Source organism: Petaurus breviceps, unplaced genomic scaffold, assembly GCF_028583685.1.
Source record: "Petaurus breviceps papuanus isolate PSGF00001 unplaced genomic scaffold, PetGlider_PUasm1.0 90775, whole genome shotgun sequence".
Lineage (NCBI taxonomy): Eukaryota > Metazoa > Chordata > Mammalia > Diprotodontia > Petauridae > Petaurus > Petaurus breviceps.
Window position 1 is genome coordinate 13,772,524 of NW_027187342.1, and position 27,354 is coordinate 13,799,877.

Sequence of the window (27,354 nt, forward strand, 5' to 3'; positions counted from 1 at the left end):
CTTTGAAAATTTTGTTAAATTTTACTATGATACTTCAAAAGAGAATTTTAACAGCATTGTACTCTTTTCCTAGTGCAGATCAAAACTACTCCATGCCTTAGTAGATTATTCAAAGTTTCACCAGATTGTTAGGACCTGCCACGGTTTGTATTCCATTAGTCTAGAACCCAGTGCCACTTCCATTGCACGATAAGTCACCAAAGAATGACTTTAGCAGAGTAGCTCAATTTTTAAAAGAAATGACATCTTACAGTTATTCAAAGCTAATAAAGATGTTTTTAATACAGTAAACAAATTTGCTATAATATAAAATTTATTATAATGGGGTTCTACTTTTACATGCTATACCAAGTAGTCACACTATGGGAAGATAAAATTTACACTAGTGTAATTAGAATTTAGGAGGAAATACAAAATAGGAGAATTCTCCAAAAAAACCTTCCAATTTACTAACAACTTATAGAATACACATTCAGAAAACTTAAGTTAGAGCGATAAATAACTTACCACTTTGAAAACACTAAAAAGAACTTGTGGACTAGAGTTGATGCTGCTGCATTTGGATATAACTGACAAGTTCTTGCAACCAGCATTGCCCAAGAGACACCACCAAGAAATCCTAGCATGTTGGAATAAATCCCACGTCCTAGGATAAATGAATATTTATTTAAGCTACATTCACGTGTTATTCTTAACTTAAATTTTTACTACCTTTCCCTTCATTAAAAAAAAAAAAAGAGATCCTTAGGAAATGCTAATCGCCATCTGTAAAGCAAGGCCCTAAATCATGAACAATGCAGTTTGGTTGTTTGATACCCTCAATGGGCTTTCCCATAGAAAAATGTTATAGACAATGGTTAGATTCTCAGAAAAGTCTGTTGGCTCTTCTTTTTCCAGGCCAGAGAAGGTCCTAAGCAAAATTTTCAAATAAATTAAATTTGGTGTTGGTGTCCACTTACTACCTCTTTACACATAAAAAAAAATCTCAATTCCTGGTAGTTTTCTTCTCTGCTCTAATGATATTCCCCCCCGCAATGGCTTATCCTATAAAGTGCACCATAATCCAAAACACTATACCTGCATTTCTCCCTTTAAAATAAAAAATTCTATTTTCTTAACATAGATAATCTGATCTAAATGATCTGATTCCCCCCCAAGCATATAAATAACTGTAATCACTTATAAAAATATCCAATCTTTAACAATACAGTTAACATAAATGAGCCTTGAAATTAATGGAACTTCAGGTAATGTAAAAACCCCCAGCAATTTTTAAATTGCATATTAAGATTATTTTAATGAGGCTAGCTCTCTATGATATGTGTCTCTAATCAGTTCCTAAGCTATTCCAGTTTTCCTACTTTTTTCCTTCCTCTACTTCTAAGCATACATGTTCTCTAAAAGCAGGTGTCAATTTCTGAGGGTCCAACCAGATTAAAATGTAATTTGGAAAATGTTTTAACAAAATAAAAATACAATATAGATGTTAATTTATGGTTTTCTAAGTCAATAATGCAGACTACAGGGATCACTTTCTATTGGAATTTGACACCACTTCTCTAAAGGCACCATTATAGTGATTGTTCCTAAATAGTAATTTTTAAGCCAGTTATTTTCAGCCTGGGAAGCAATGAACATAGCAATTTTACCTAATGTCTACTAGAGTTTTAAAACTGGAAAAAATGGAACTTACCAAAAGCACTTTTAAAAAATGACTTGGAAGTTAGTTTAAACCTTGTGCACCACAACCATACAACTATTAGTAAAAAGTACTATTTTATCCATGTAAATTTTATGAAAGAGGAAGCTAATGATGTCATTCTACTCTATTGTCTTTGGGGTTGATGATGCTAGATCCCATAGTATTACACACAACTAAAATATTAATTTAACATGATTCAATAGTGTTATTGGGCACTTTTCTTATTTTTAACATGGCATCTTTTTTCAAAAATTAAAATAGAGGCAGTAGGGTAAGCATCTGTTGCAGAAAGCAACACAGAGCAGATCCATCACAAATCCTGAGTCCCAGTATGTCAAAGGTCCTGAAAAACCTGTTTCTAGGTACTAGATATGCAAAAAAAAAATACAGTGGCACTTTGGTAAATAAGGCCTCCCTAACTTTTTCATGTAAACTCATTTGTCAACAAGGTAGAACAACCCACCAAGGCTATGAAGCTGAAACTTTTATACTCTTAGATAACCAGGAAGTTGGGACTTGAAGGGGGACAGCTTTGTCTCTTTAGAAGGATTGGGGAAGGAGAGGCCTGAGTCTCTCCATGTTTTGAGGGGGAAGGGTAGGGAGGAGGAGATGCAGGCCTTATCGCTCTGGGTGTGCATCATGCCTTCCTATCTTGGGATGAGGCTGGCAGCAAGCAAGAGCTCAGACTGGTGGTATGTTCCATCTTTTCAGTCTAGTCCTTAAGGACTTGATTACCACTGACAATATGCCTAAGGCAAGGTCTTGGAACTAGAAGAGATCCTAAACATCAGGAAGCTAGAGGCAATAGAGGGCTTCCAACAAAAGGGACTAACATCCACCTAAGACCCCAAACAAACACAGAGGTCCTAAGCCTCAGGGTACTCAAATTATTGGAGGGCCTGTACTTACAGAGACATAGAAATTGGGACATAGATGAGAGCTTGTTCCACATATGAAATATTTATCTTCTGGATATAGTCCATCACTCCACCCCCCCTCCCACCCATTTTGAGATGAAGACGTAGGACTGTTACAGAGAGGAGTTCAATTTGTTCTGGGTGATCAGAACACCAATTATATTTACTGACCAAGATGCCCAGTGAGAACTTCTTGCTACTTCTACCTCTGATTTTCTTGTGTTAAGAATGACCAGCAAAAAAACCTGACAGCACCACCTCTATCAAGCTTAGTCATAACATGACCTTCTAGGGTGCCTCTGATCAACTAGTTCCTCCATCCTGTGGCAAGCACATAACACCAGTTCCTGTTCCCCTCATCCCTTTCATTAGGGTCACTATTTGCTCAAACAATATCTTCTCTAATTTAATCCTCAGTCACCCAGCCCATCCTTTTCAAAGTTCATTTTCTCCTTTACTCTCCCATTCCATTGGTTCTTCTGAAACCCCTGCTCAACCAACCAACAACTTCCTTCACAATAGGACTTCTCTTCACGTTCCTTGCACTCCCTGAAACTTAGTTTCTCTTAGAAGACACTGATTACCCACTCCATACTAGATGCAATTTCTCTCGTGAACCTAAACTCACTGGATCAAGAGAAGAATAGGCACATTCCTTATTCCTAATTTTTATTTTCAGATCCTCCCTTCCTTTTGCTGCCACCACTTTGTAACCTCTCTCCACTGAGAAGTACTCCATCCTTCTCTGTCACCCAGTTCAGATCCTGGTTTTAGTCATGTATTGATTGGCCTCTAGGTTCTCTCTCAAGGAGGTTAGTATCTAGATCAGTGCTTCTTTAAATTGTGAGTTGAGAAAAATTTGGCAACAGTAAAAGGTTTCTGAACATACAATGGCTAATCAAATGTGTGCTGAATCTGAGGTGTTTCTGGCAGCACTTGCCCAAGTTCACAGCAGCCCTGGTTCTGAACACAAAGCATGAACACTTTGCACTGTGCATGCCCTAAGAATGTATGAAAAGGGTCAAGGGGTCAAGGGTGGAAAAAGTTTGAGAACTTCCAATCTATATCACACTTTCCTTTCTACGCTGAGCCAGAGTATGGGACTTTAATCTGTTCTGATATCCCCTTAAATAGCCTAGTTTTATAGTTCAATCTCAATTCTTATGACCTACAACTTCCCCTACTTGAGGGGTCACTTAGAGGGCTTACCTCAGTAAACAGCAAGTATGCCACTTTTATTATCCTGAGTCTGTAATTTTTCTCTGACAATAACCTACTATGTTTGCTTACATTTCTCACTCTTCTTTAAACATTTTTTTGTCCTGTGACGACCTCTATTACCGCCTACTCTCTTCCTGTCCTCCCAGATGTACTGGCTTCCCTTTGCTTGCTTCTATCAATTAATCTTGACTCTGTGCTTTACTAGTTCAGTTATACATGACCTTCTATTCTTGAATCACTTGAAGTTCTTTGCCTTTCCCCTTCTCCTATTGTTTTGTTACTCATGCCTTGTCAAACCCAAATCCTGGGTTATCTTCAACATAAGCTTTTTTTCCTGCTCCTGTTCTTATGCTGCAGAACATGGTTGAGTATGAGTCACATGTTCTTATCTTTCATGACTACTCTTCCTACCTATATCTGACTAAACCTCAATTTATTTTGTTCCTGAGAAAATTCTTAAACTGATTATTAACAAGATGGTTATTGAATATATAGAAAAGGAAGCAACAACTGCAAAAAGCCAATGTAGCCAACCGTCTTTTTAATGATCCCTTTCCAGAACTTTCCTTGGAATCAAATTCAAGCTCAGAGGCTTATTTATAGTTTACAGACTTAATGTTCTCTTTCCTTTTTTTTTTTTTAAATCAGGACATTTGTCCTTTCTTGTGGCACCTCTTTTTCAAGTATCATTGACAAAAGCTTAACAATCCTACCTGTCAGTTTTCAGGCCTAAGAATGTGGTGCACCTGAACCCAATGACTGGAATTTTCTATGGGCTGCTAGGTGTTTTCTTACTATCTCTTTACTTATCGTGGGTACAATTCCCTTCTTTGCAGAGAAAACAAATGAAATAAGGAATGAGCAACTGTCAGTTATTCTATGCAATACAAGCAAAAGTCCTACCCCTTTTTTGATTCTTCCCTTAAATCATACTTTTTGTTGTTTTTAGCTCCCTTTGAACGTTAGCGTTCTTGACACTATTTTTATAGTATGTGCCATGTGCTCATAGTCTTCTTTTATTACTTAGCCTTTATTTCTATCTCCTATACATTTCTTCTTAAAATTTAGGTTGCTGCTGAATTCTCTGTGCATAGAGATCATCTTGTTCAGGAAAAATCTCATTTTTCTCTTCTCTGAAATTGTTTCCCTTTGTCTTCAGAATTTCATTCCTGAAGATTTCCTATCCCTCCCAGGCTGTCTTCCCCTGCAACATTTCAACCCACGGGATATTATTTTTTTCTTGAATCCTCTGAAATATGCTTTCCCCAAATCCAGGGCAGAGACACTCAGCAAAAGGTCTTCAATGGAATGTTTCAGGAATGCCTAAGACATCTTAAACTCAAGAGGTCTAAAGCCAACTCATTGATTTTCTAAACTTCCCAATTTCTGTTAAACACATCACTATTCTTTCAATTTCTAGCTTTTATAACCTTGGTGTTATCCTTGACTCCTTAATCTCCCTCATCCCATAAATTTCATTTTGCCATTTTGCCCCTATAACATCTTTAGCTTTTCATTTTTTCTCTCTACAACCCTGGTTCAGGCCCCAGATTATTGCAGTAGTTTTCTAATTGGTTTCTTAGCCTCAAGTTTCTCCCCTAGGTAGGCCATCCTATACCCTCTGGCTAAAGTGATTTTCTTTCATCTCAGATTTGACTGTGCTTGAAAAACAACTGTTTGGTTGCTCCACTGTTTTTAGTTCTGGGAACACCATTTTAGGAAGGATATTGAAAAGGTCCAGTGTATTCAGATGAGGGCAGCAAGGATAGTGAAGGGCCTTAAGTCCATGTTATGTGAAGATCAGTTAGGAGAGTAGGAAATGTTTAATGCAGAGAAGAACAAGATGGGGACATGACAGCTATTTTTTAGAATTAGAAAGGCTGTCATCTGGAAGAAGACTTATTTTATTTAGCCCCAGAGGTCAGAATTAGGATCAATGGGTATAAGTTGTAGATAGGCAAATAAAAACTTGATATGCTCTTAAAATACAATTCTGTTCTTATCATTCTCCAACTCAAGAATCTTCAGTGTCTCCCCCTTCTCTAGTCCATCCTTCAACACATTTACCAACTCAGTGTTCCTAAAACATGGTTCTGATCTTATTCTTCAGATCAAGAACCTTCAAGGACTCCCTAATGCTACTAGGAGAAAATCTAAACTCCTCACCCTGGCATTTAAAGTCTTTCATGACTCTTCCTTTCTAGACTAACATCTCATCACTCCCTGACATAAACATTCCTTCTCCTGCCTGTATTTTTGCACATGCTGCCTTCCAAACTCTTCCCACCTTCCTAAATCCATGTGATGGGGTGCTTGGGATCTATGTTTGTAACATCAGTCTGTAATATCAGTTTGTAAAATCAATTTGTAAAACCAGTCTGTAAAATCACATTTCCCCCCTCCCCAGCCACAGAGCATTAACTCTGCCCCTTTCCCCTGCCAGCACTCTGCCCAGCAACAACTCATGAACTGTTTATCTCTGCTTGGTACAATAATAAGCCACAACTATGAATCCTTCATTAAGCCATCTATAAACATTTTACCATAGGCAAATGTTCCATCTGCATCTAGGAATCCTTCAATGCACTATCTACAGGTTAACTCCTTAGCCAATTATACACATACTGAGTCTCCCTTAGCCTTGGTTCCCAACATCCATCTTGTCAAACATAACACTGATGGGTGGCAGACTAGGCACTTCTCAGTCAGTCTTGACCGTTAGCTGACTTAGTGACGTTTCAAGCCTAAAACCACACCTCCAGGTAGCCCACCCTTGGGCTATTTCCCAGTGAATTATGGCCAATACGCCTGCGCAACTGACATTAAAAGTGCATGTTCCTTTAAGCACTGACCACTCCTTAACTCCTCCCTAATCCCACCCTTACTCACCTAGTTAGCATAACTGACATCTGATTTATTGTCGACTCCTTAAAACTATTCCTGTGACTTCTTTAAGTTTGCAGGTTCCCTAAGAACTCTTGCCTGCTGTAAAGCATAAAAATACTTTTACAATCCTGACTCCAGGTTTGCTTGGGCCTACAGAATTCTTTCCAGACCGAATCGCAAGGATTCTGGTCATTGATATTGATCAGAGTTCCTGTATAACCTATTGCCTTCCCCCCCATCACATGCCTGGATGCACTGGCTCCTCATCTCCAACTCTGAGAATCTCTGGTTTCTTCCAAGGCTCAGCAAAGGTTACCAGCTCCTACACCAAACTTTCCTTGAAACTCAATTGTTTGTGCTCTCTCCCTCTCTCCTCCAATTATCTTATATTTGTTTATTTGTTTACATATTGTATTCCCCCAATAGAACATAAGCTGCTTGAAAGGAAGGAAGGTTTCATTTTTGTCTTTGTATTCCCAGCACCTAGCCTAAGGCATGTGATTAATAAATGGTTGCTGAATCAAATGATAAACCTTAGAGTGCTATATAAATGCAAATTATTATCATCTGTCAGACTATCTTTAGAAGTTCTAACTTCCAAGTACTCATTAAGTCAAGATGAAGACTAAAGCAGCATATTTATCAAGGCACATGGAGTAAAATAATGAAGCATTATGACTCACCATATTACATATCACAAAGTTATTTCAATTTGTAAAGCATCAAACCTCTCCCCACCCCACTACTAAAAAATACAAAGGTGAAAATGCCTGCAGTGTGGATTTATACTGTGGAGAATACTGTACCTGAGGTAAAAAAAACTTAGGTTTAAACACGATTCAGCATGTATTAACTATGTGAATTTGGGCAAGTCTCTAAAGCTCAATTTCCTTATCTGTAAAGTGGTGATCACAGCATCTGCACTTTTCTAAACTTGTACTATATAAATGAGTTATCATTACATCAATTCTACCAGGAGCCAAACATTTTAGTCCAAGTTAAATGCTTACAAATTTCTGGGAAAATTCAAGACAATTGCAAATGGCAGTCTTATTTCCAAAACATTTTAAAACACATATCAAATACTTACTTTTTGCCCATAGTTTGACTGCTCTAAGAGTGAGTCTAAAAGTCTCCTTATTTGGCACCAAATGTAAAATTTCATCAGTAACTCTGCAACCTGAAAAATAGAGTATGTATGCATTTTTAGGACAAAAACCCTCTCCCCCAAACCATTAATTCAATTACTTCATATACTGACATCTTTTCAGATGCTAAAATTGTGATAGGCAATGAAAATGTTAAAAGGGTTATTTTCTGGGGATTTGCTATTATTAAAAAATGTTAATACAATATAAACCCTTCTTTCATAGCAGAAGTTCCAGAACTTTCTTGGTTTATGGAGCCCTTAGCATCTTAGTACGTTTTTCATGGTGCCTCTAGACTGAAAAATATCCCTAACAGTTCTTTCAGTAGCTGGGTCAAGAATTTATCCTTGCCCCCCTAGAAGAGCTCAGTGCACAGTATGGGAAGCAAGGATATATAAATTTAAAATATTCAGGTAATCTGATTGAAAACAGCTCCTAAATATCTTAACTCCTTTGACTTCTAACTTTAAGCAATTTGGTGTGGTGATATTAAGAATAATAAGACCTGGGGTGGCTAGGTGGCCCTGTGAATAGAGCACCTGCCCGGAGTCAGGAGGACCTGAGTTCAAATCCGGCCTGAGGCACTTAACACAAAAACTAGCCATGTGACCTTGGGCAAGTCACTTAACCCCAACTGCCCTCCAAAAAGCAAATAAACAAAAAAAAGAATAATAAGACCTATGATCTGATTCCAATATTATACTAGCTATGAATGTTAGCCAAGTCATTTAACTTCTATGAGCCTCAGTTTACCCCTCTACTAAATGAGGATCACAATATTTGTACTACTGATACGGTACAAGGTTGTTGTGGGGAATCAAATGAGATCATATGTTAATGGGTACAATCAGTCTAATTCTGAAATTCGAAGTTACAGACTTAAAATTTATCAAATACTCAGAAATAATTTTATTCTCAAATATATAACCTAAGGCTTTTCTTTTAAATCTTACCATTGAGGCTTCGGATACACCTAATATCTAGACTTCTCAGACGTGAATCATCTCGTAGATCTAAGTTATCAGAAACAGTCTGTATGGCCAGTCTTGCAAACACTAGGTCAATCTTGAGAAGAAACAAAAATAAAATAGAAATGCCATTAGGAGAAAAAACTAAAAATAGAAACATCCAAAGAAAAAAGTTTTATACAAAAGATATCTAAAATCATGAAGATTGATAATTATTACTAGCCTAGGAAATTTTACTTAAAAAAGGAAGCTTTCCCATATGCTCAAATCTTATACCAGATATCACTATGGCAATGATGATTACTTCTTACACAAAAAAGAAATTATTTCAGTTATGTATGCCAAGTAAAGTCATAAAAATGTTAACAGTGAAACACAGTAAATATTACAATTCTTACCTCAATACCATCAAATTCAAATTTAACTACTGGCACATAAGCATCTTCTACTGCCTATCAAAAGAAAACAAGAAACTATTAATTTTTATGAGGTTCCTTTCAGTCCTACTTAACTTTTAAGGAAGCATATGCCTCTTTCACATTGTATTTGGTCTTAATCATCAATTTCACAAGGAAAACAAACTATATTCCTTAGTCAGATCCTTATTAAATACTTCAGTCACTTATGAATAGTTTTGCCTAATCAAACATTTCAATTAATAGTTTTAAAATTTAAAACCCAGTTGTTTTGAAGAAACATGTAAGTTAATGGAAAATAAAATACAGTTCCAAGAGAATACTATTAATACAATAAGCATGTTAGATCAAGGCTTCCTTAATTCAATAAGGTCTTCATATAATCTGGTAAAGAAAATATTAAGGAGTACTGGTTTGTTTCAGTGACTCTTCAGGAGCTGGCCAAATTTACATGGAAGGAAAACTCCCCTTTGCACTAAATATGTACTCTGATTCTACCTAATCCATTCATGGGAACATACAAGTAAGCAAAAATTGAGTCTTAAAATTATAGGCTTTTTAAATCCTGTCAATTTTCTATTGTACCTTCCAACTTCTATTTTCATTGGTCAGTTATAAATTGATCTGAATTAGTTATGTGATAACACAGTGTTGAGAAAAAGAAGTATATCTGGATTTGAATTCTGGCTCAGCTTTCTTTGTAACTGTGGACAAATCGCTCAACTTCACTGGACCTCAGTTTTCACATCTGTAAAATGCAGTGGAGGAGTGTTAAAACTATCATCATTCTATAAGGTCCCATTCAGTTTGAATTCCTATGATCTTTATGAATTCATTAAAACTGAAATCAAATGCTACATTCCTCCAGAAAGCTTTCCCTTATCCCCCATAAATAAGGTTTCTCCTCAGACCTCACATAATGCTGTTTTGTAACTGTAATCTACTTATCATATATCACTATATATTTGTTACCTATGTATCTTCTACCCCACTATATTTTATTTCAAGATGTCTGGGACTATATGTAATCAACTTTATTATTTCCTTCCGTATCTATCCCACAGTAAGTACTAAAGCCAAGCATGAGCAGCTTTCCAGAGGATAGCTGCTGTGAACAGCTTTCAAGGTTCTGATTACATAGTATAGTGAACACTCTATTCAATAACAAATCAAAGCAAAACATTCACAGAAAATCAAGGTACGGCATTCACAATGACATCATAACAACAACCTGGGCAGCTAGGTGGCGCAGTGAATAGAGTGCTGGCCCTAGAGTCAGGAGAACCTGAGTTCAAATCCGGCCTCAGACACTTAACACAAAAACTAGCCTTGTGACCCTGGGCAAATCACTTAACCCCAATTGCCTTCCAAAAAGCAAAAAAAACAAACAAACCAAAAAACTCAACAACATCACTATAATGGCCCCATAGTTTTCACCAGAGTGGTCACATAGTTTTGAATGAAGTATAATCATTTAGTCAATCAGTCACTTAGTAACGCAATCATTCAATCATAAAGTACAAAAGGTCAAAGTTCTCCACCCATGGGGCATACTAAGTTATATCAGTCACTATTCAGTCATCAGTCAATACTGAGTCATCAATCACTCCTCAGTACCCTCTTAAGGGGTAGTGGGAAATATACAGGCCACCCACTTGGTCACAAGTAAATCACAATTTCATCACTACTCAGTACCCATGAAGAAGTCTTTTCATCTTGACTCTGGGCAGGCTTTAAGTTTCCATGGCTCCTCTTCCACGGTCCCAGTTTCCGCCCGAATCTAACCAACTGCCACTTGGGTTCAAAGGCAGACAGCTCCCAGCTCCTTGTCCAGCTCTCCATGCAGTTCCTGTTCCACACTGAAGCTCACAGTGTCCAGTCCACCTTAATTCCTTCACAGTCTCTGTTCCTGGGAAGTCAAGGTTTAACAGAGCCACAAAGTACTGACACCACAGTCATGCTTCCTCTGGCAGCTCCTCAGCAGCTCTGGCTGGCCCTCAGAAGTCTTCAGCAGGAGTTTCAGCTGGTTCCCAGAATCAAAATCACTTCATCCAGGTTCTCAAAATAAAAATCACTCTCCAGCCTGGGCCTCTCTTCCTCAGCCTCCAGAACCTGGTTCCAAGAAGATCTGAAATTCTAGCTGTCTTCTCCTCATATACCTATTAGTTCCTCCCTGTTCTGCCCCTTCCTGTTACATCAGCAACAGGGTTTCATACCTTTTGTTTCTTAACAGAGGTTTGATCTAATTAATTTCAAACTAGGTGCTAAGTACCTGTTAGCTTTGCCAATACAAAGGGATCAGATTACATTACTATCATTACTACAGATTCTAACTTCCTGACCTGTTGTTTTGGGCTTTTTTTGGGGGGGAGGGGAGGGAAGAGGTGGCAGTTGTGGTGTGATGCCATCATTTCTTTACATTTCTTTAGGGGAAGGAACTCCAGCAGAGAAAACTCCCTCTGACAATATAGGTCAGTAAATGTTCAGCAGCTTTAGAGTTTTAGAGAGGATTAAGGAACTGAAAAGGAAAGTGACTTTCCTCGGATCTCAAGTAAGGATCAGAGGCATGACTTGAACTGTCTTCCCAATATGAGGGGAGCTCCCTATATACCCCACCATATTTCCTCTTGAAATATTGCACTCCTAGGGGCAGCCAGGTGGTGCAGTAAGAGCGCTGGCCCCAGAATCGGGAGACCTGGGTTTGGTTTTGGCCTTATATACTTAACACCCACACAAAATAACTGGCTGTGTAACCTTGAGCAAGTTACTTAACCCCAATTGCTTAGGGGCGGCCAGGTGTTGCAGTGAGTAACAGTGCAGGCCCCAGCCTCCGGGAGACCTGGGATCGGTTCCGGCCTCAGATACTCGGCACCCACACAAAAATAACTTAACAAAAATACTTACCCCAATTACTTTAAAAAAAAAAGAAATATTGCACTCCTAAAACATCATTAGGTGCTGAAAGCCCAATGATGATCTTGCCTTCAAAAAATATACTCTTCACTTACTCTTATTCACCTAGACTCATGGCTGGAAGAAGCTGTAAGAGATCATCAATTTTGATGCCTTTCATTTACAGATGAGGAAAACTGAAGACCAGAGAAATTAAGGGACCTCTAAAGGTCACAATATGAGGAGGCAACAGAATTGGCACCTGAACCAGAGCTCTATGTTCTAAAAATGTTCTTTTGCCTCTACAATGCTAAATTTTCTTGGTATGCTATAGGAATCAGATTCCAGGAACTCAGAATGCAGAATTCAAACCAAATGCTTAGGAAAAACCACTAGACTTTTAAACAGATTTCTATTCCCAAGAATACTTCACCAGAGAGAATACTCAGAGGAAAAAAATTCACCAAATTTATTAGATATAATTTGGCTGAATTCATAAAAACAGTATTTTCTTCTCAGTCCTCCCTAATTTCTTCTTCTTAATATGGCCAAGAATATTTTTTAATACAGTGAAAAGTAAAGCTTCAGTAATTTAATCTAATAAAAAAATAAACATTTTGAAGATTCATCCCCCCAAACGATAGGCTTTATATTCCATTTATAAAACCCAACATTTATCATCAGTATTAAGTTAACACTATTAAATCTCAATAGAACAATACTTGCCCTTAAATTTCTAATTCCATCCTGATGTTTGAGTTTCTCAAAAAAGGACTGAAAAAAATCAGATCTTTCCACGTGTCTGGGTGCAACACATAGTGCATCAATATCAGCACCTACAAATACAAACAAAACATCCCCTTTTAGGAAAAAAATATGCTAAGCAATGTTGTTAAAATACTAAAGAATATAAAAGTTCATACCTTTAGTGTGTACCCCCAGTCTGTAAGATCCAAAGGTAAAAATTTTACCACCAACATTAGCCACAACAGAAGATGGGAGATTCTGAAATGAAATTAAACAAAGTCCTAGTTGAATAACAAAAAATTAGGAGAAACATCATGATAACATTCTTTACTGAGATAAACAGTATCAATACAACACAATTCAGAATAAGAATAGACATATAAAATAATACCACAGTTCTCTATTTACAAAAACAAATTTTGCTTGATGGACCTAGTTTTCTTCCTCCTTTTCACCATTACAGAATTGTACAATGTTAGAGTTAGAAAGAACTACAAAGTTCATCTGGCTTAAACTGTACCTGAATAGGAGGAATTTCTTCTATAATATCCCTAACAAAGTGGTCATTATAGACATCTGGTTATCACATATGATCATTGATTTAGACCTAAAAGTACCCTATGTTTCATGTAGTCCCAAACTCCTCATTTTACAGATGAGGAAACTGAAGCCCAGAGAAATTAAATTATGTGACTCAGGTCAACAGGCAGTAATGTTCAAGACTTGAATTCAGATCCCATGACTCCAAATTTAGCACTTTCCACTTCAATGACCTACCTCCCCGTTACTTCTTGACGTACACAATTCACATTTGGGTAGCTCTAATTATTAGTTTTTCTTATGTAGAATCTAAATCAACCTCTGTAACTTCCACACATTGCTTCTAATTCTGTTCCCAGAGGCCAAGAACAGCATTTTTCTTTTCAGTCCCCTCACCACTGAAGTCTCCATCCTTTTAGACCTACTATAGTTTGTCCATGTTCTCACTAAATAAAACATGGTCCCTAAAACAGAACACAATACTGTAGATGTGGTTCAACTAGGTGTACTACCACCTCCCTCATGCCAGACATAATGATACTGCCTCTATCAACTTACTAAAAGGGTCACTAATGACCACCAAATCTATGTTTTTCCTTTGGTTCTCTTCTTTAAAACGTGGGGTTAAACAGTGCTCCAACACACAAGAGGTCAATATTAATCCTCTCCTTCTTTAGTATTCATGATGATATATTATCCAAGTTCTTTTGAGCTATGGCTATTTGTTATATCTTCTTCACTGTTTCCTCCTCTAATACACTAAATGTGGGGGTGGGGGTAGGAAAAGGACCTTGGTCTTCTGTTGTCTCTAGATATAATAAGCCTACCCTCATGGCTGAAACTGTTACTTCCACGCTGGAAACTTCTGAACCTTGATCTCCTTCCCAACTTCCATTCACAGATGGAACAGTCTAATGGACAATTTTAACTGAATGCTTGTTAGTCACCTTAAAAAACATACTGAAAACTGAATTAATCAGCCCAATATATAAAAGGAGCCCCCCCTGTACTCAAACTGTCTGTCCATCCTAATTTCCCTACTTATGCCATTGGTACTATCAGTCTCACTATCATCAGACCCTAAAAGATAGATTAAAGCATTTGTTAAACACTCACTATGTACCAGACACAGGGCTAAGTATTGGAAATACAAGCAAAACAGACACTTCCTATCCTCAAGGATCTAACATTCTAACAGGGGGAAGATAACATAAAAAAGGGAGAAGAAAAGGGAAGAAAGGCTGATAGGAATGGAGCCAGGAGAGAAGATACTGGGTTTCTTTTTCCTGGTCCCCTCCAACAGATAAATCAACTCCCAAATCCCTCTACTTTTTTTCTGGTTGATACTGAGGTATCTTTTACATCTCTGTCCCATCTGGCACAGTTTTACTACAACTCCCAGTTTACAACTACTATATGAACTGGTTGTGGGCCAGTGTGCCAGCCTTAGGCATCCCTACCTTCCAACTCATTTCACATGCCACCTCCAGAATAATCTTTCCACTGCCCAATTCTGATTTTATCACACCCCTGCTTCAATATTCCCAATAACTCACCACAGCCACACAGCTGCTCCAGCTAGACTGGTCTTCTCTTTCAGATCTGCCTTGTACAGTTGAGGTGTTGTGCCATGGCACCTATTTCTCTTTACCTAGTCTATCCTTCCCCATTGCTACCTTTCTGAAACCATTCTTCAGGATCCAGTTCTCTTGTCCTCCTAGAGCACAATGAGCTTTCTTTTCTAAACTTCTACACTTGAGAGTTCCTGTACCACTTCTCTGACAGTTAGCCTCTTACATAATCTTACATAGTTTCTCTCATATCCTTAAACAGACTTAAGTAAGCTCCCTGCTTGTAGGGACAGTGCTATAAACTTCCTTGTACTCCCTGAAGTTAAATGAAGTACCCTGCACATAATCAAACACATTTATACATGTTAAAATCACAAATATCTTCTTTGGGTTAATGGACTATTAGTATTTCAGGAATAAGACTTGTAGAATAAGTCTAATTCCTTTTCCATTTTATATAGCATCAAATACAAAGACAATTATGACATTCCCCACAAATCCTCTCTTGTCCAGGCTAAATATCTCTAGTTTCCTCACTATCTTGGTCACTTACCTGATGGACAATAGGCAGTAACTGTCAAAATGTCCTATCTTGTCAATGGCCTTACTAAAATGTGGAGCTCCAAACTAAACACAATACTCCTATATTGCCAATGAGATACCCATAGCAGCCACTACAAATGTGAATGTGTATTTCCAGGGTAAATTCACAAAATATAAATAACTCTCTTTTTCAAAGGCAAAACCAAAATATTTATTCAGATACCAGAAAGCCAATTCCACCATGGTAACAAAGAAGTTTATACACATCACCAATCCAGGACGCACAGACATCCCCAAGCCTTCCTTCTGTTAGGCTTCTCCACAAACAAGTTCCTCTAGGCAAAATTCCCCTCTCTCTCTCTCTCTCTCTCTCTCTCACTCACACTAGCTGCTCTGCCTCAGCTCTGGCTCACACTCTCTTCCTGTTTCACCTGTTCAGCAAGCTCCTCCCACCATGGGCTCCATGTGACAAGGGCTGCATCACAGCAGTCAGCTGGGCTTGAGCTCAAAGCAGGTCACACAGGCCTATTAATGCGCAGGAAAGATCGTCACATTCCATTAACATTACAACTTCACAGTCAAGGTTTTAAATGTTAAACTTTGAAACAAATTAAAAATGTTTTAAATGAGTTTATTTGAAAGTAAAGTTACACAGAAGAAACACAAACTATGTGCACTACCCAGGCCGAAATCTGTATTAGGTGTACTAAGTAGTAAGTAAGTTACACTTCAAGTAAGTAGTTACACTTCAAACAATAAATATTTAGCAATGGATTTTTCTCAGTCCTCAGCCTTTTTGACTTCTCTGCAGTCTTTGACACTGTTGGATCAACCACTTCTCCCTGATACTTTCTTTCTCTCAAGTTTTTGTGACACTGCTCTCCTGTTGACACTAGTTCTCCTATCTGTCTGATTTCTCATCTGCTAAATCAGTCACAAATTATCCAATTCACTTCAACAAGCATTTATTAAGAACTTATTACATGTGAAGCACTATTTCTAGGCAATGATAACAGTCAAACACAATCACTACTCTTAAGTAACAAATATAGATGTGCTATAATTTGGGGGTGGGAAGGCTTCCTATAGGACGTGGCACGGGATTTAAGCCTTCAAGAAAACTAGAGATTCCAAGAGGCAGAGTGAAGAGGAAGCATTTCAGGTATGAGGGACAGTATGTGCAAAGGCACAGAAACCCTGGATGAAGTACAGAGTTTAGGAATCAGCAAACAGTCTGGTCTGACTGGCCTACTTAAGAGTAATAATAGCTAGCATTTATGTAGTGGTTACTAGGTACCAGGTATCCTGCTAAATGTTTTACAATTATCTCATTTGATCCTCACAACTCTGTGAAGGAAATGCTATTATTAACCCTATTTTAAAGATGAGGAAACCAAGGCAGAGGCTTGAGTGACTTGCTCAGGGTCATATAGGTAAGAAGTGTCTAAGACCAGATTTGAACTCAGATCTTTTCTCACTCCACATCCAGCAACTCTATCCACTGCACCAGCTAACTGCCACATGAAAAGAACTGTATGAAGGAAGGAAACAAGCATTTATATAATACCTCCTATCTGCCAAGCACTATGCTAAGCACTTTACAAATATTACCTCATTTGATTCTCACAACTATAGGAGGTAGATGCTATTATTATCATTACCCCCATTTTACAGATGAGGAAACTGGTACACAGACTAAGTGAGTTGGCCAGGGTCACACAATTGGTTAGTGTCTGAGGCTAGATTGAAACTCAGGTTTCCTATCCCCAGGCCCAGTGCTTTATCCACAGCACCACCTGGCTGCCTAAGTGCTTCTAAGTATGCAGCTGACTGGATAAGGGGAAACGCGTATTTGAGGGAAAGGAATGAGTCAGGAACCTAGAAATTTCAACTAGATGGGCATAGGTACCCTCAAAAGACATAAAAAAAGTTTGGAGGAGAAGGGGTTTTAGGAGGAAAGAGAATGAAATGTTTTAGATATTATGAGTTTGATAAGTCAGTGGGGTAGAGTTCAACAAGGAGCTAGTGCTAAGGGACTGGAGTTCAGAAAAGCAAGGAAGGCCAGTCATCTAAGAGCAATTAAGTCTTCAACAAAGACAAAGCTTCTAGGACCAGAGAGAGAAGAGGAAAAAAAGACAAAGGCAAGAAGGACATCCAAAGTTAAGGGATGGAGGAAGAGCTTTAAAAAATTAAATAACAACATTATACTGACATGAATCTAACAATCTGAGAGTTGGAAGGAATCTCAGAAACCACTTAGTCATACCTATATGAAAGAAATACCCAACATTGCCTTGAAGGTTTAAAGACTTTCAAGTAAGAGAAAACTACCACCTCTTGAGGCAGTCCATTCCATTTTAAGACAGCTCTGTCAGGGAATTTTTCCTGACATTAAGTCTAATTTGTCTTTTTGCAACTACCTCTCATTATTCCTGGGTTTACTTTCTGGTATGAAATGAAACAAACTCAATCTTTCTTCCACATGACAGCTTCCCAAGTACTTCAAGAAATCTATAGTGTCACCCTAAGTCTTCTCTCTCTTCTCCAAGCTCAACATTCTTAGTTCCTTTGATCAACGCCTTGTCCTTTTTCTGGATGGGCTCCAATTTATCAATGTCTTTCTCAAATTTTGATTCCCAGGATTGGGGCATCTGTAATACTCCAGATGAGGCCTGACAAGAGCAGAATATAGCAAGACTATCACCACCTCCCCGTTCCTGGAAGCTATGCTTCTCTTAATGCAATCCAAGGTTACATTACCTTGCTTGGCTACTGCATCATACCACTTACTCATATTAAGTTTGAAGTCCACTGAAGTATTCTAGATCTTTTTCAGCATAACTGCTATCTAGATATGACCCTCCCATCTTTTACTTATGAAGCTGATTTTTTTTTTTGTACTCAAAATAAAGATTTACCTTTATTCAATTCAAGCCCAAAGTTTTAGCCTGTCGAAGTATTTTTTTTTTTTCCTTTTTGGGAGGCTCAATTGGGGTTAAATGACTTGCCCAAAGTCACACGGCTAGTAAGTGTTAAGTGTCTGAGGCTGGATTTGAATTCAGGTCCTCCTGACTCCAGGGCTGGTGTTCTATTCATTGCACCACCTAGCCACCCTGGTATTTTTAAATCCTGTCATTCAGTGTCACCTCTTCTAACTTTGTCATCTGAAAATTTGATGAGCATACTTTTATCCAAGCCACTGATAAAACTGTTTGAACAGCACTGCCAAGCACAGATCAAGTTCTTTTACGGGCAAAACCATACACTTTTATAAAGCCTCAGTAACAAAGCCAATTTTGCTTCACTTTAAACTGATCTGTAAAAACAAAACAAAACAAAAACTCCCCAAACTTCGGGAAAATCCAAATTATATTACTTTGTTAAAATTTCATTCTCACATGTTTCCTGAAACTTTTATTAATCTAATATAATGACCTACATAAACACAGTAACTATCAAAATACATTTTTTCACTTGAAGGAAGCTTTCACTTATTTGAAGTAAATTATTCTGTTGCCAATCATGAGGCTCTAGAGAATATACTCAAATAAAGAGTATTCAAATACACATAAGAAAAAAACATATGTATAGGAAAAAAACATATGTATAGGAAATAATGAGGCTACAAACAAATCTATATAACCTATAGAATTTCTCAATGTTTGAGTAAGTAGGAAACACTGAAAAACTACTGTAAGCTCCCCACAGCTCAAAATCTGTATATGATCAAAGTCAATAATATTTGGTAGGTATATTGTTAAGTGAATTTATTAATGCCAATTACAAAACCAAAGGGCTAGGTAACACTTTTAAGACCTCACAATCTACCTCCCTACCTTTAACAGTCAGATACCTTATTTACAGAAACTTAAAATTTACAGAAAAGGAGTTGCTAAATCACCATGCAAATAAAAGGCACAACATTAAAGATCTCTCAATTTCATCTAGCTAAAGTGAGCCAATTTTGGGTTGTATTCTGGTTAAAAATGTAAATTTCCTGGGGGGCGGCCAGGTAGCACAGCGAGTAAGAGCACTGGCTCCAGTGTGGAGAAGACCTGGAGATCAAATCCCGGGCTCAGACACTTAGCACCCACCCAGAAACACCTGGCCATGTAACCTTGAGCAAGTTACTTAACCCCAATTGCTTAGGGGCGGCCAGGTGGCTCAGCGAGTAAGAGCACCGGCTCCAGTGTCGGGATGACTTGGATCAAAATCCGGGCTCAAGATACTCAGCACCACACCCAGAAATAACTGGCCGTGTAACCTTGAGCAAGTTACTTAACCCCGATTGTTTAAAAAAAAAAAAAGGTAAATTTCCCAAGCTAATTCCTATTTATAGTGAAAAAAATAATTTTACCGAAGGAGGACATCTCAATAATTGCAGAGGAAGGATGCTGGATATCTTCTGATTTTCTCTGAGGTGGGAAGTAAGGTTACTAGAGCCAGGACAGTATCTTAGACAGGAGAGGAACAGCTTTCAAGCCTTCCTAGGAAAGTTAGGAACTTTGTAACTTGTTTTTTCCAGCTCCTTCCCAACAAAACAGATCCTGGTTTAGGGCTGAAGTTAAACCAGCAAGCATAAATAATCTTGGATGAGTCAAATAGGTTAGAGGTCTTAGGCAGAGATAAAATGGACCAGAAGAGACAAATGGAATTTTAATTTGGAAGATGAGGAAGGGGTTTGCCTGATCAAAGACAGAGTGGTACAAGCAGAAAGTAAGTAGGATTAGAAATGAGAGGATCTAAATGTGAATCCCAGCTATCCAACTGACATCCCGTGTGATCTTAGGGATGCTACGTGCACTGTTGGGATATTAAGTTCCCTCATCAGTGAAAGGAGGGCACTGGACAACATGACTTGAGGTCCCTTCCAGCTTTATCTACAATTATACAAGATCTATATTAGATTAGAAATTTAAAAAAAATACTAAATCTTACCAAAGGATATGCAAATATAGCCATTTCTCCCCCTGGAGAAGGGGGCATTTGGTGGCAGAACTGAAGGAAGTCCTGGGTGATGAAACTTCCATCAATGCATATTCCCAAATATTTGGCAACCTAATTATAGGAGGCAGTCTGGGGTTCTGAGAAGGTGACTTGCCCATGGTCATATAGCCAGTATGTATTGGAAGTAAGACTTGGACTCAGCTCTTCCTGCCTATCTCTATCAGCTGCATCTCTAAATAAGAATCATATAAATAACAAATTTCAGAGTTGAAAGGGACCTGGGAACTCATCTAGTCTAACCTACATCTGAGCAGAAATCTCTATAACATCCTTGAGAAATGGTAACTTAATTTCTGCTTAAAGATTCCTATCGCTGGGAAACTCACTATCTCCTAGGACAGCCTATTCCACTTTTCAACAGCTCCAATAATCAGAAAGTTTTTCCTCACATTGGTACAAAACTGCCACTGTAGTGAGACTTGCTAGAACTATAAAGTGATTTTTATATTTATATGTACTATCTAATATCTGGCAACCTCAACTATTCCAAATATCATGAAGAAGAAGGCAGTAAAAAAGTAGTCCTTGGGAAGCAAAACCTAATCAAATTTTCAGATTACACAAAGCTGAAGATAGCTAACACAGCAGACAAAAGGTAAGCTCCAAAAGAATACTGACAAGCTAGAACACTGGGGTGAAAACCTACTAAGATGAAATTTAATAGGGATAAATGTAAACTCCTACACTTGGGTTCGAGAAATAGACTTTACAAGTACAAGCTGGGGGAGTCTTTGAGACAAAGACATGAGAGTTTTAAGTGGGCTACATGTCCAATGTTATCAACAGATATTGTGGCCCCCAAAACTAGTGCAGTTTTTGGCACATTGAGAGCACTTTTTCCATGAATATGGAGGCTTGTTCTTTCTTCTGCTCTAGTCAGACTATAGTTGGAGGATTGTGTTCAGTTCTGGGAACCACATTTTAGGAATGACGATGATGAGTCTGAGCCAGAGGAAGGCAACCAGGATGCAGAAACTCTAGAGTCCCTGTAATAGAAGATCTGCTCAAGGAATAAGGGTGATTTAGCTTGGAGAAGAGATAGCTCAGGGCAATGGAGAGCAGTCTTCAAATACTTGAAAGGCTAGTCAAAGTGAAAGAGGGATCAGATTTGTTTTGTTTAGGCAGAAGGAGGAGCAATAGAAGTTGCAAAGAGGTCAATCTAGGCTTGATGTAAGGAAAAAACTAAAAATAAGAAATATCCATAATAGGAATAGTTTTCATTTGGAAGTTGTGGGTTCACCTCTCATTGAAGGTCTTCAAGAAAAAGCTGCAGAGATGTTGGGTGTATGATAAGGGAGATTTTCTTTTGGGCATGAGTTGGACTAGATGACACCTGAAATCCCTTCCAAATTTGAATTTCTGTGAAAACCAGATGTACAAAGAGTCTCTACTTCGGTTTTTCATTACAACCTTAACTGAGGCTCCTTTCATGTATCACCTCTATGTTGTAATAGCTTCTGATCAGTCCTCCAGCCTCTAGATACTCCCTTCTTCAATCCCACTTTCTCAGAGCTCCCAAAATAATTTTCCTAATGAACAAGTCTAACCATATCACTCTGATGCTCAAAAACATAAAGAGACTGATTTTGTTCTAACCTACTTTTCTAGGTTTATTAGTCCTCCACAACTGGAAAACATTACCTCTTCATCACTACCTGTTCTAAATGTTTTCTTCTTCTAAGCTCTATTTCAAATACTATATTCTCCATGAAATCTTCCCTGAACCTCCCAACCGAATATTTCTTTTTCTTCATGGATTATTTAAAGATGATTTTGTTTATTTCCTTTGTCCTCATCACATTCTCAACAGTATTTTAGCTGCAATTATTAGACCATAAATTCCATAGAGACAGAGACTATACTGTTTTTCATCTTTGAATATCCACGGTGGAATGGGGCCCATCACAAAAAGGTACATAAGACATGTTGAACCAAACTAAGACACATTCACTGAGTTTTCTACTCTTATTATACAGAGTTTTAACACGATTACCTAGTTTACTTCCAAGCCCACAATAGATTAGAAGAAGAAAATAAGGAGAAAAAACTGCTATAGGAAAGCCATGCTGACATCAGAGACAAGCAAGATGTGTGAACAGGAGAGAGTCTAAATATCATAAAAAGTATACCTAAGAACTCAAAACAGAGAAATATGGGGCTATTTAATATGGGGGTGAATGGTCCAACCACCTATGCTGCTGCATTTACAGTACATTAAGTGACATACATCATAATTTAATTTTTTCTTAACTGAAAGGCATCATTATACATAGTCCATGCCATTTAAGGAGACAGAAGCCCAAGGAATGTGAAAAATGCTTAAAGGATTTCAATCAACCCTCATCTATATGGATTATTTAGATAATAGGACTATCCAAAATAACTCCTTGAGGATTCCAGATACCTGAGAATTTTACCAAGTATTTTAATCTAGTCTTGTCTTTATTCCTTAAGTATATTCTTTTGACATCAGGAGTAGCCTATTTTAAAAGACTCTTACCTTACTTTCACTGAGTTCTGAAATCCATTCTTTTACCAGATTATTCAGTTTGCCAAGAACAACAAGCCTACAATAAAAAGAATTGTTTTTAGTTTGGGGGAAAACAAAAAACATGTCCTCAATTTTAACTAGAATGCTATCCCTTGAAATGCTGATTTCAATGAACAGGACCAATAACTGTACTATAAAGACTAAAAAAAAAAAACAGCTAACATTTTTATAGTGTTTACTATGTGCCAGGCACTGTGTTAAGTACTTTACAATTACTATCTTATTTGATCCTCACAACAATCCCGGGAGATAGGCACTATTATTATCCCCATTTTATAGTGGAAAAAATGGAGGCAAAGAAGGTTAGGTGACTTGCCCAGGGTCACACAGCTACATAGTGCCTGAGGCTATATCTGAACTTGGGTCTTCCTGACTCCAGGTCTGGTACTCTACCCACCATGATAGCTAGGGCCCATGTTATTTCTGACTTTTTGTGTATCATGATTATTTAGGGGACAAGATTTTGCCCATGTATGTACATCCATACAAGAAGTAGTAGGACTACAATGGCTGGTCTTATAAAATAGCAGCTCAAATTTATATACCATTTTAAAATTTACAAACCACTTTCCTTCCAACAACCTTGTGAGGTAGGTATTAGTTTAAAGATGAAGATAATTGACTATAGAGCGGGTAACTGACTTCCATCTAGGATAATGCCTTTACCATAAAAGAAAATGATTACAAATAGCCCCATCCTACTTTTCTACCCTTATTTCCCATTAATACCTTTCATTTACCCATCATATCAACCAAACCTGGGAACACTGAATAGTCCAAATATCACCCCCACTTTTGTTCACACTTGTTCCCATGCTTAGAATGCCTTTTTCTAGCTTAGTTCCATCTGTCTATATCACATTTTCAAGGTCCAGCTCAAATGCCATTTATTCCAAATGTCACAGACAACCTACCCTTCTTTTAATAGCATTTTATGTATATCTCTTATATGATATTTGACACTATCTCATACAATAGTTATTAATATAAATTTTAATCTTTAATCTAGATTGTAAGTTCCTTGAAGTCAGAGATATTCATCTTTGTATCTCTTACAATACTAGTGTCAAACTCAAATAGAAACAGGTGCTACTTATCTGTACATGAAGAACTTTTTAGGACATATACTGACAGTTTTAAAATGTAATACTACCTGTTTTATTGTATTTTTACTTATTTTGTTAAGTATTTCTCAATTACATTTTAATCTGGTTCAAACCACACTAAAGAGTCTGGTAGGCTGCATGTCAGACACCTGCCTTATATATAGCACCTATCATAGAACCTTGCACAGGGAAGGTACTCCAATTAAATGAATGGCATACCTGTGATTTAATTCCTCTTCATCTTCAAATACACCAAATGGTTTCATGGCTTCAATTAACTTCTGTGTATAAATATGATCTATTTCTTTGGGAGATGCCAGACTAATTGGAGATGTGATTCCATAATGCTTTTGACGCTGGGTCTCCAGCACAGCACTTCTGCTTAAGAAAAAAAAAAATTAAGGGAAAAGGCAAAAATCATCATGAAACATTGGTTCAGTGGATCTATTACATTTAATTTCCCTTTAAGGGCTCACTAAAATATATTATGCAAGGGTGATGTTTCACTTTTGGTCGTAAAAGGCACTAGTGATTTTCTCTGGTCTCTGGCTTTTGAAGAGAAAGTCATGGAGAGTATGACTTTTCTGTATATTAGCATTAAGGAAAACTGTCCTACCTACACAAGTCAGTGCTCAAAAGGAGGGCCCTGAATAAAATTTGAGCCAGTGCCACTGTCATCTCAACTTAAAGGAGTAAAAATTCAGTTGTCTGTCTGAAATTCACAAGGGTAAGTACTGTTAAGCCCTGTGTTGATTTACTTTTTAAAAGGCTAATAAAATGCTTTGAGATAGAAAAGGAGAGTATCTGAGTGTTGGGGTTTTTTTGGGGGTGAGGGGTATGACTGGATGAGGAACTAGATTTTTCAAAGCTCACACATACATAAATGTCTAAGCTCCTACTGCCCAGGTAACAACACTCAGCAGAGATAAGAGAAATGTATTCTACTTCAACACAAGGAGTAACTCTTCAGTTTGGGAAAAGTCTATCTGTGAACTATTCAGCAATGTAAACAGGATATATTTATTTTAAAAATATTCTTTATTTTAAATATGCCATCATTTGTAAGGTCAGTGGAATTCAAAACACTATACTAACTTTATGTACACCTGCAAGTGAGCCTTCTAAGCCTTTAAGCACCACAGATGTTGTTATTCCCATTTTACAGATGATGAAACTGAGACTAAGAGATGTAGTCACTTGCCAACATCTAGTGAATGTAGAAGGCTAGATTACAACCTAGGTGTTTCTTGACTTTATCTGCCATAAAATGAAGTGAAAACCACTATGATACAGTAGCCTTTAAGAGTTCTATGGAGCACCAGGAAGTATCTCCAGGGGCTTTTCCTATATTCCCTTCTCCCCAGTCTTGGTAAAAGGAAACATTCTCTTCCTAGAGAAAGACCTTGGGGGAAGGGGATGTGGAATTAGAATAAGGAGGAAAGGGTTATCTTGGGCTTTTAGGAAAGAATTTGTATTATTTATGGCAATTATTAATAAACCTATATCAGGGGGCAGCTAGATGGCACAGTGAATTGAGTGCCAGGCCTGGAGTCAGAAAAGCCTGATTCAAATCCAGCCTCAAACACTAGTATGTCCTTGGCAAGTCTATTTAACTGTTTGCCTCAGTTCTTCATCTGTAAAATGAGCTGGAGCATTTTTGCCAAGAAAACTCCAAATCAGGATACAAAGAGTCTGACTTGTCTGAAAAATAACTGAATAACAACAACAAATAAAAGGTGAGTTAGAATCATTCAAAACAAAAAACAGTATCAACTCATTCTAAAAGGGGGCAAATATTAATAGAAAAGTCAAATTATTTTACTAGAGAGAAACAAACAGCCAAAGATTAGAAGGAACTTGTAAAATATATATATAGGCTTTTGAAAAGGAGAAAAAGGTTTATGGAGGTGGGGGGGATGTAGGGAGGAAGACAGGAATTTTTTCTCTAATTCTCACATGGTGCTTTGCTTGACACTACACAATATAAATTGATAAAAGTTCCAGGTCTTCTAGACTAAAAGATATCAACAATGAGAAACATACAGAAACAAGAATACAATCAGGAGATAAAAGACATCAGTATATATCTAATAGGCCTATAGCTACAAAAAAATATTAGAAGCTTCCTACTTTTCAAAGGTTCTCAAGTAAAGAGGGGGAAGAAAGAATAATGCACTAGGGTCAGAGGGTATCCTTCTTCTTAAAGTACTTATTGATACTTAATAGTAAGGACAAAAGGGAAGATACTTAGTTTCCAGACAATAACCCAAAATATTGACTACAGATTCCCACTAGCAATAATTTTTTTGCCAGATACTTGAGAGGGAAAAAGAGTGAAAGAGGTCAGAGGACCAGCCTTAAAGTCCCCAAAGGAGAGGGTTCAGGTCCCATCTCTGATTCATAACAGTGACCCTGGGCAAGCCATTTAACTTTTTCAAAGCCCTAGGCAATTCCTTTAAGACTGAAGGTTTAGAGGAAGTAGGGCTCTGAATCAGTAGACTTTCTTCACCTAGACCAATGAAATTCTCCGATCTAAACCACTATTCCAGCAACGGGAAGAGTCCCCTGTCTTTCCAGGTGTGCCCCCTGTTGAAAAAACATTTCCTTTTCTCTTCGATTTTAACAGTTAGAAATAATTATATAGAAATATGTGTGTGTATATATATATATTAGTTTTACGCTGTATGTGTCATAAGATAGTTCTTGTGTTACAAGATAGTTATACTATGCTATTATAACATAGTAGAACAAAATACTTATAAGACAGTATAATAAAAAGATATTATAATAACAAAATAGTCATTATAAGAAATTAAAACTAGTAAACAACAATCTTTCCCAAGAACACAATTCTTAAGTGGTTTTAAATGAACACTAAGACTTTAGGATGCAGAAGAGGTATAAGATGAGATAATCCCTCTCAAAAGTGAAAAGGGAAACGGAGGCAATTCCTCCCACTGAAATGAGCCAGCCGACTGAGCGCACTGACTAAATGACTAGAGCAAGAGGGGTGTGTGTGGTTGTGGACGCTGGAAGAAGGAAGACAGGGTGGGAAGGGGGAGCAGGCAGCGTAGACGAGCTCGGACAGGCTACCCAGCCACAGGGTGTGCCGGACAAACTCCCGCTCCCCCCCCCCCCC

The 27,354-nt window shown here is 37.7% G+C and overlaps 1 protein-coding gene across 3 annotated transcripts in view; it reads right to left on the reverse strand.

The window, feature by feature from the left end:
• PAPOLG (poly(A) polymerase gamma) overlaps positions 1 to 27,354 on the reverse strand; it is a 48,121-nt gene that overhangs the window by 20,242 nt on the left and 525 nt on the right. For all 3 annotated transcript variants that reach the window (XM_069069057.1, XM_069069056.1, XM_069069058.1), the window contains exons 2-9: positions 24,435 to 24,593; positions 23,059 to 23,125; positions 13,074 to 13,155; positions 12,873 to 12,986; positions 9,241 to 9,290; positions 8,828 to 8,939; positions 7,817 to 7,906; positions 508 to 646 (exon numbers count right to left, since the gene is read on the reverse strand). In XM_069069057.1, the coding sequence (XP_068925158.1) occupies positions 508 to 646; positions 7,817 to 7,906; positions 8,828 to 8,939; positions 9,241 to 9,290; positions 12,873 to 12,986; positions 13,074 to 13,155; positions 23,059 to 23,125; positions 24,435 to 24,593 (813 nt within the window). The remainder of the gene's footprint in view (positions 1 to 507; positions 647 to 7,816; positions 7,907 to 8,827; positions 8,940 to 9,240; positions 9,291 to 12,872; positions 12,987 to 13,073; positions 13,156 to 23,058; positions 23,126 to 24,434; positions 24,594 to 27,354) is intronic.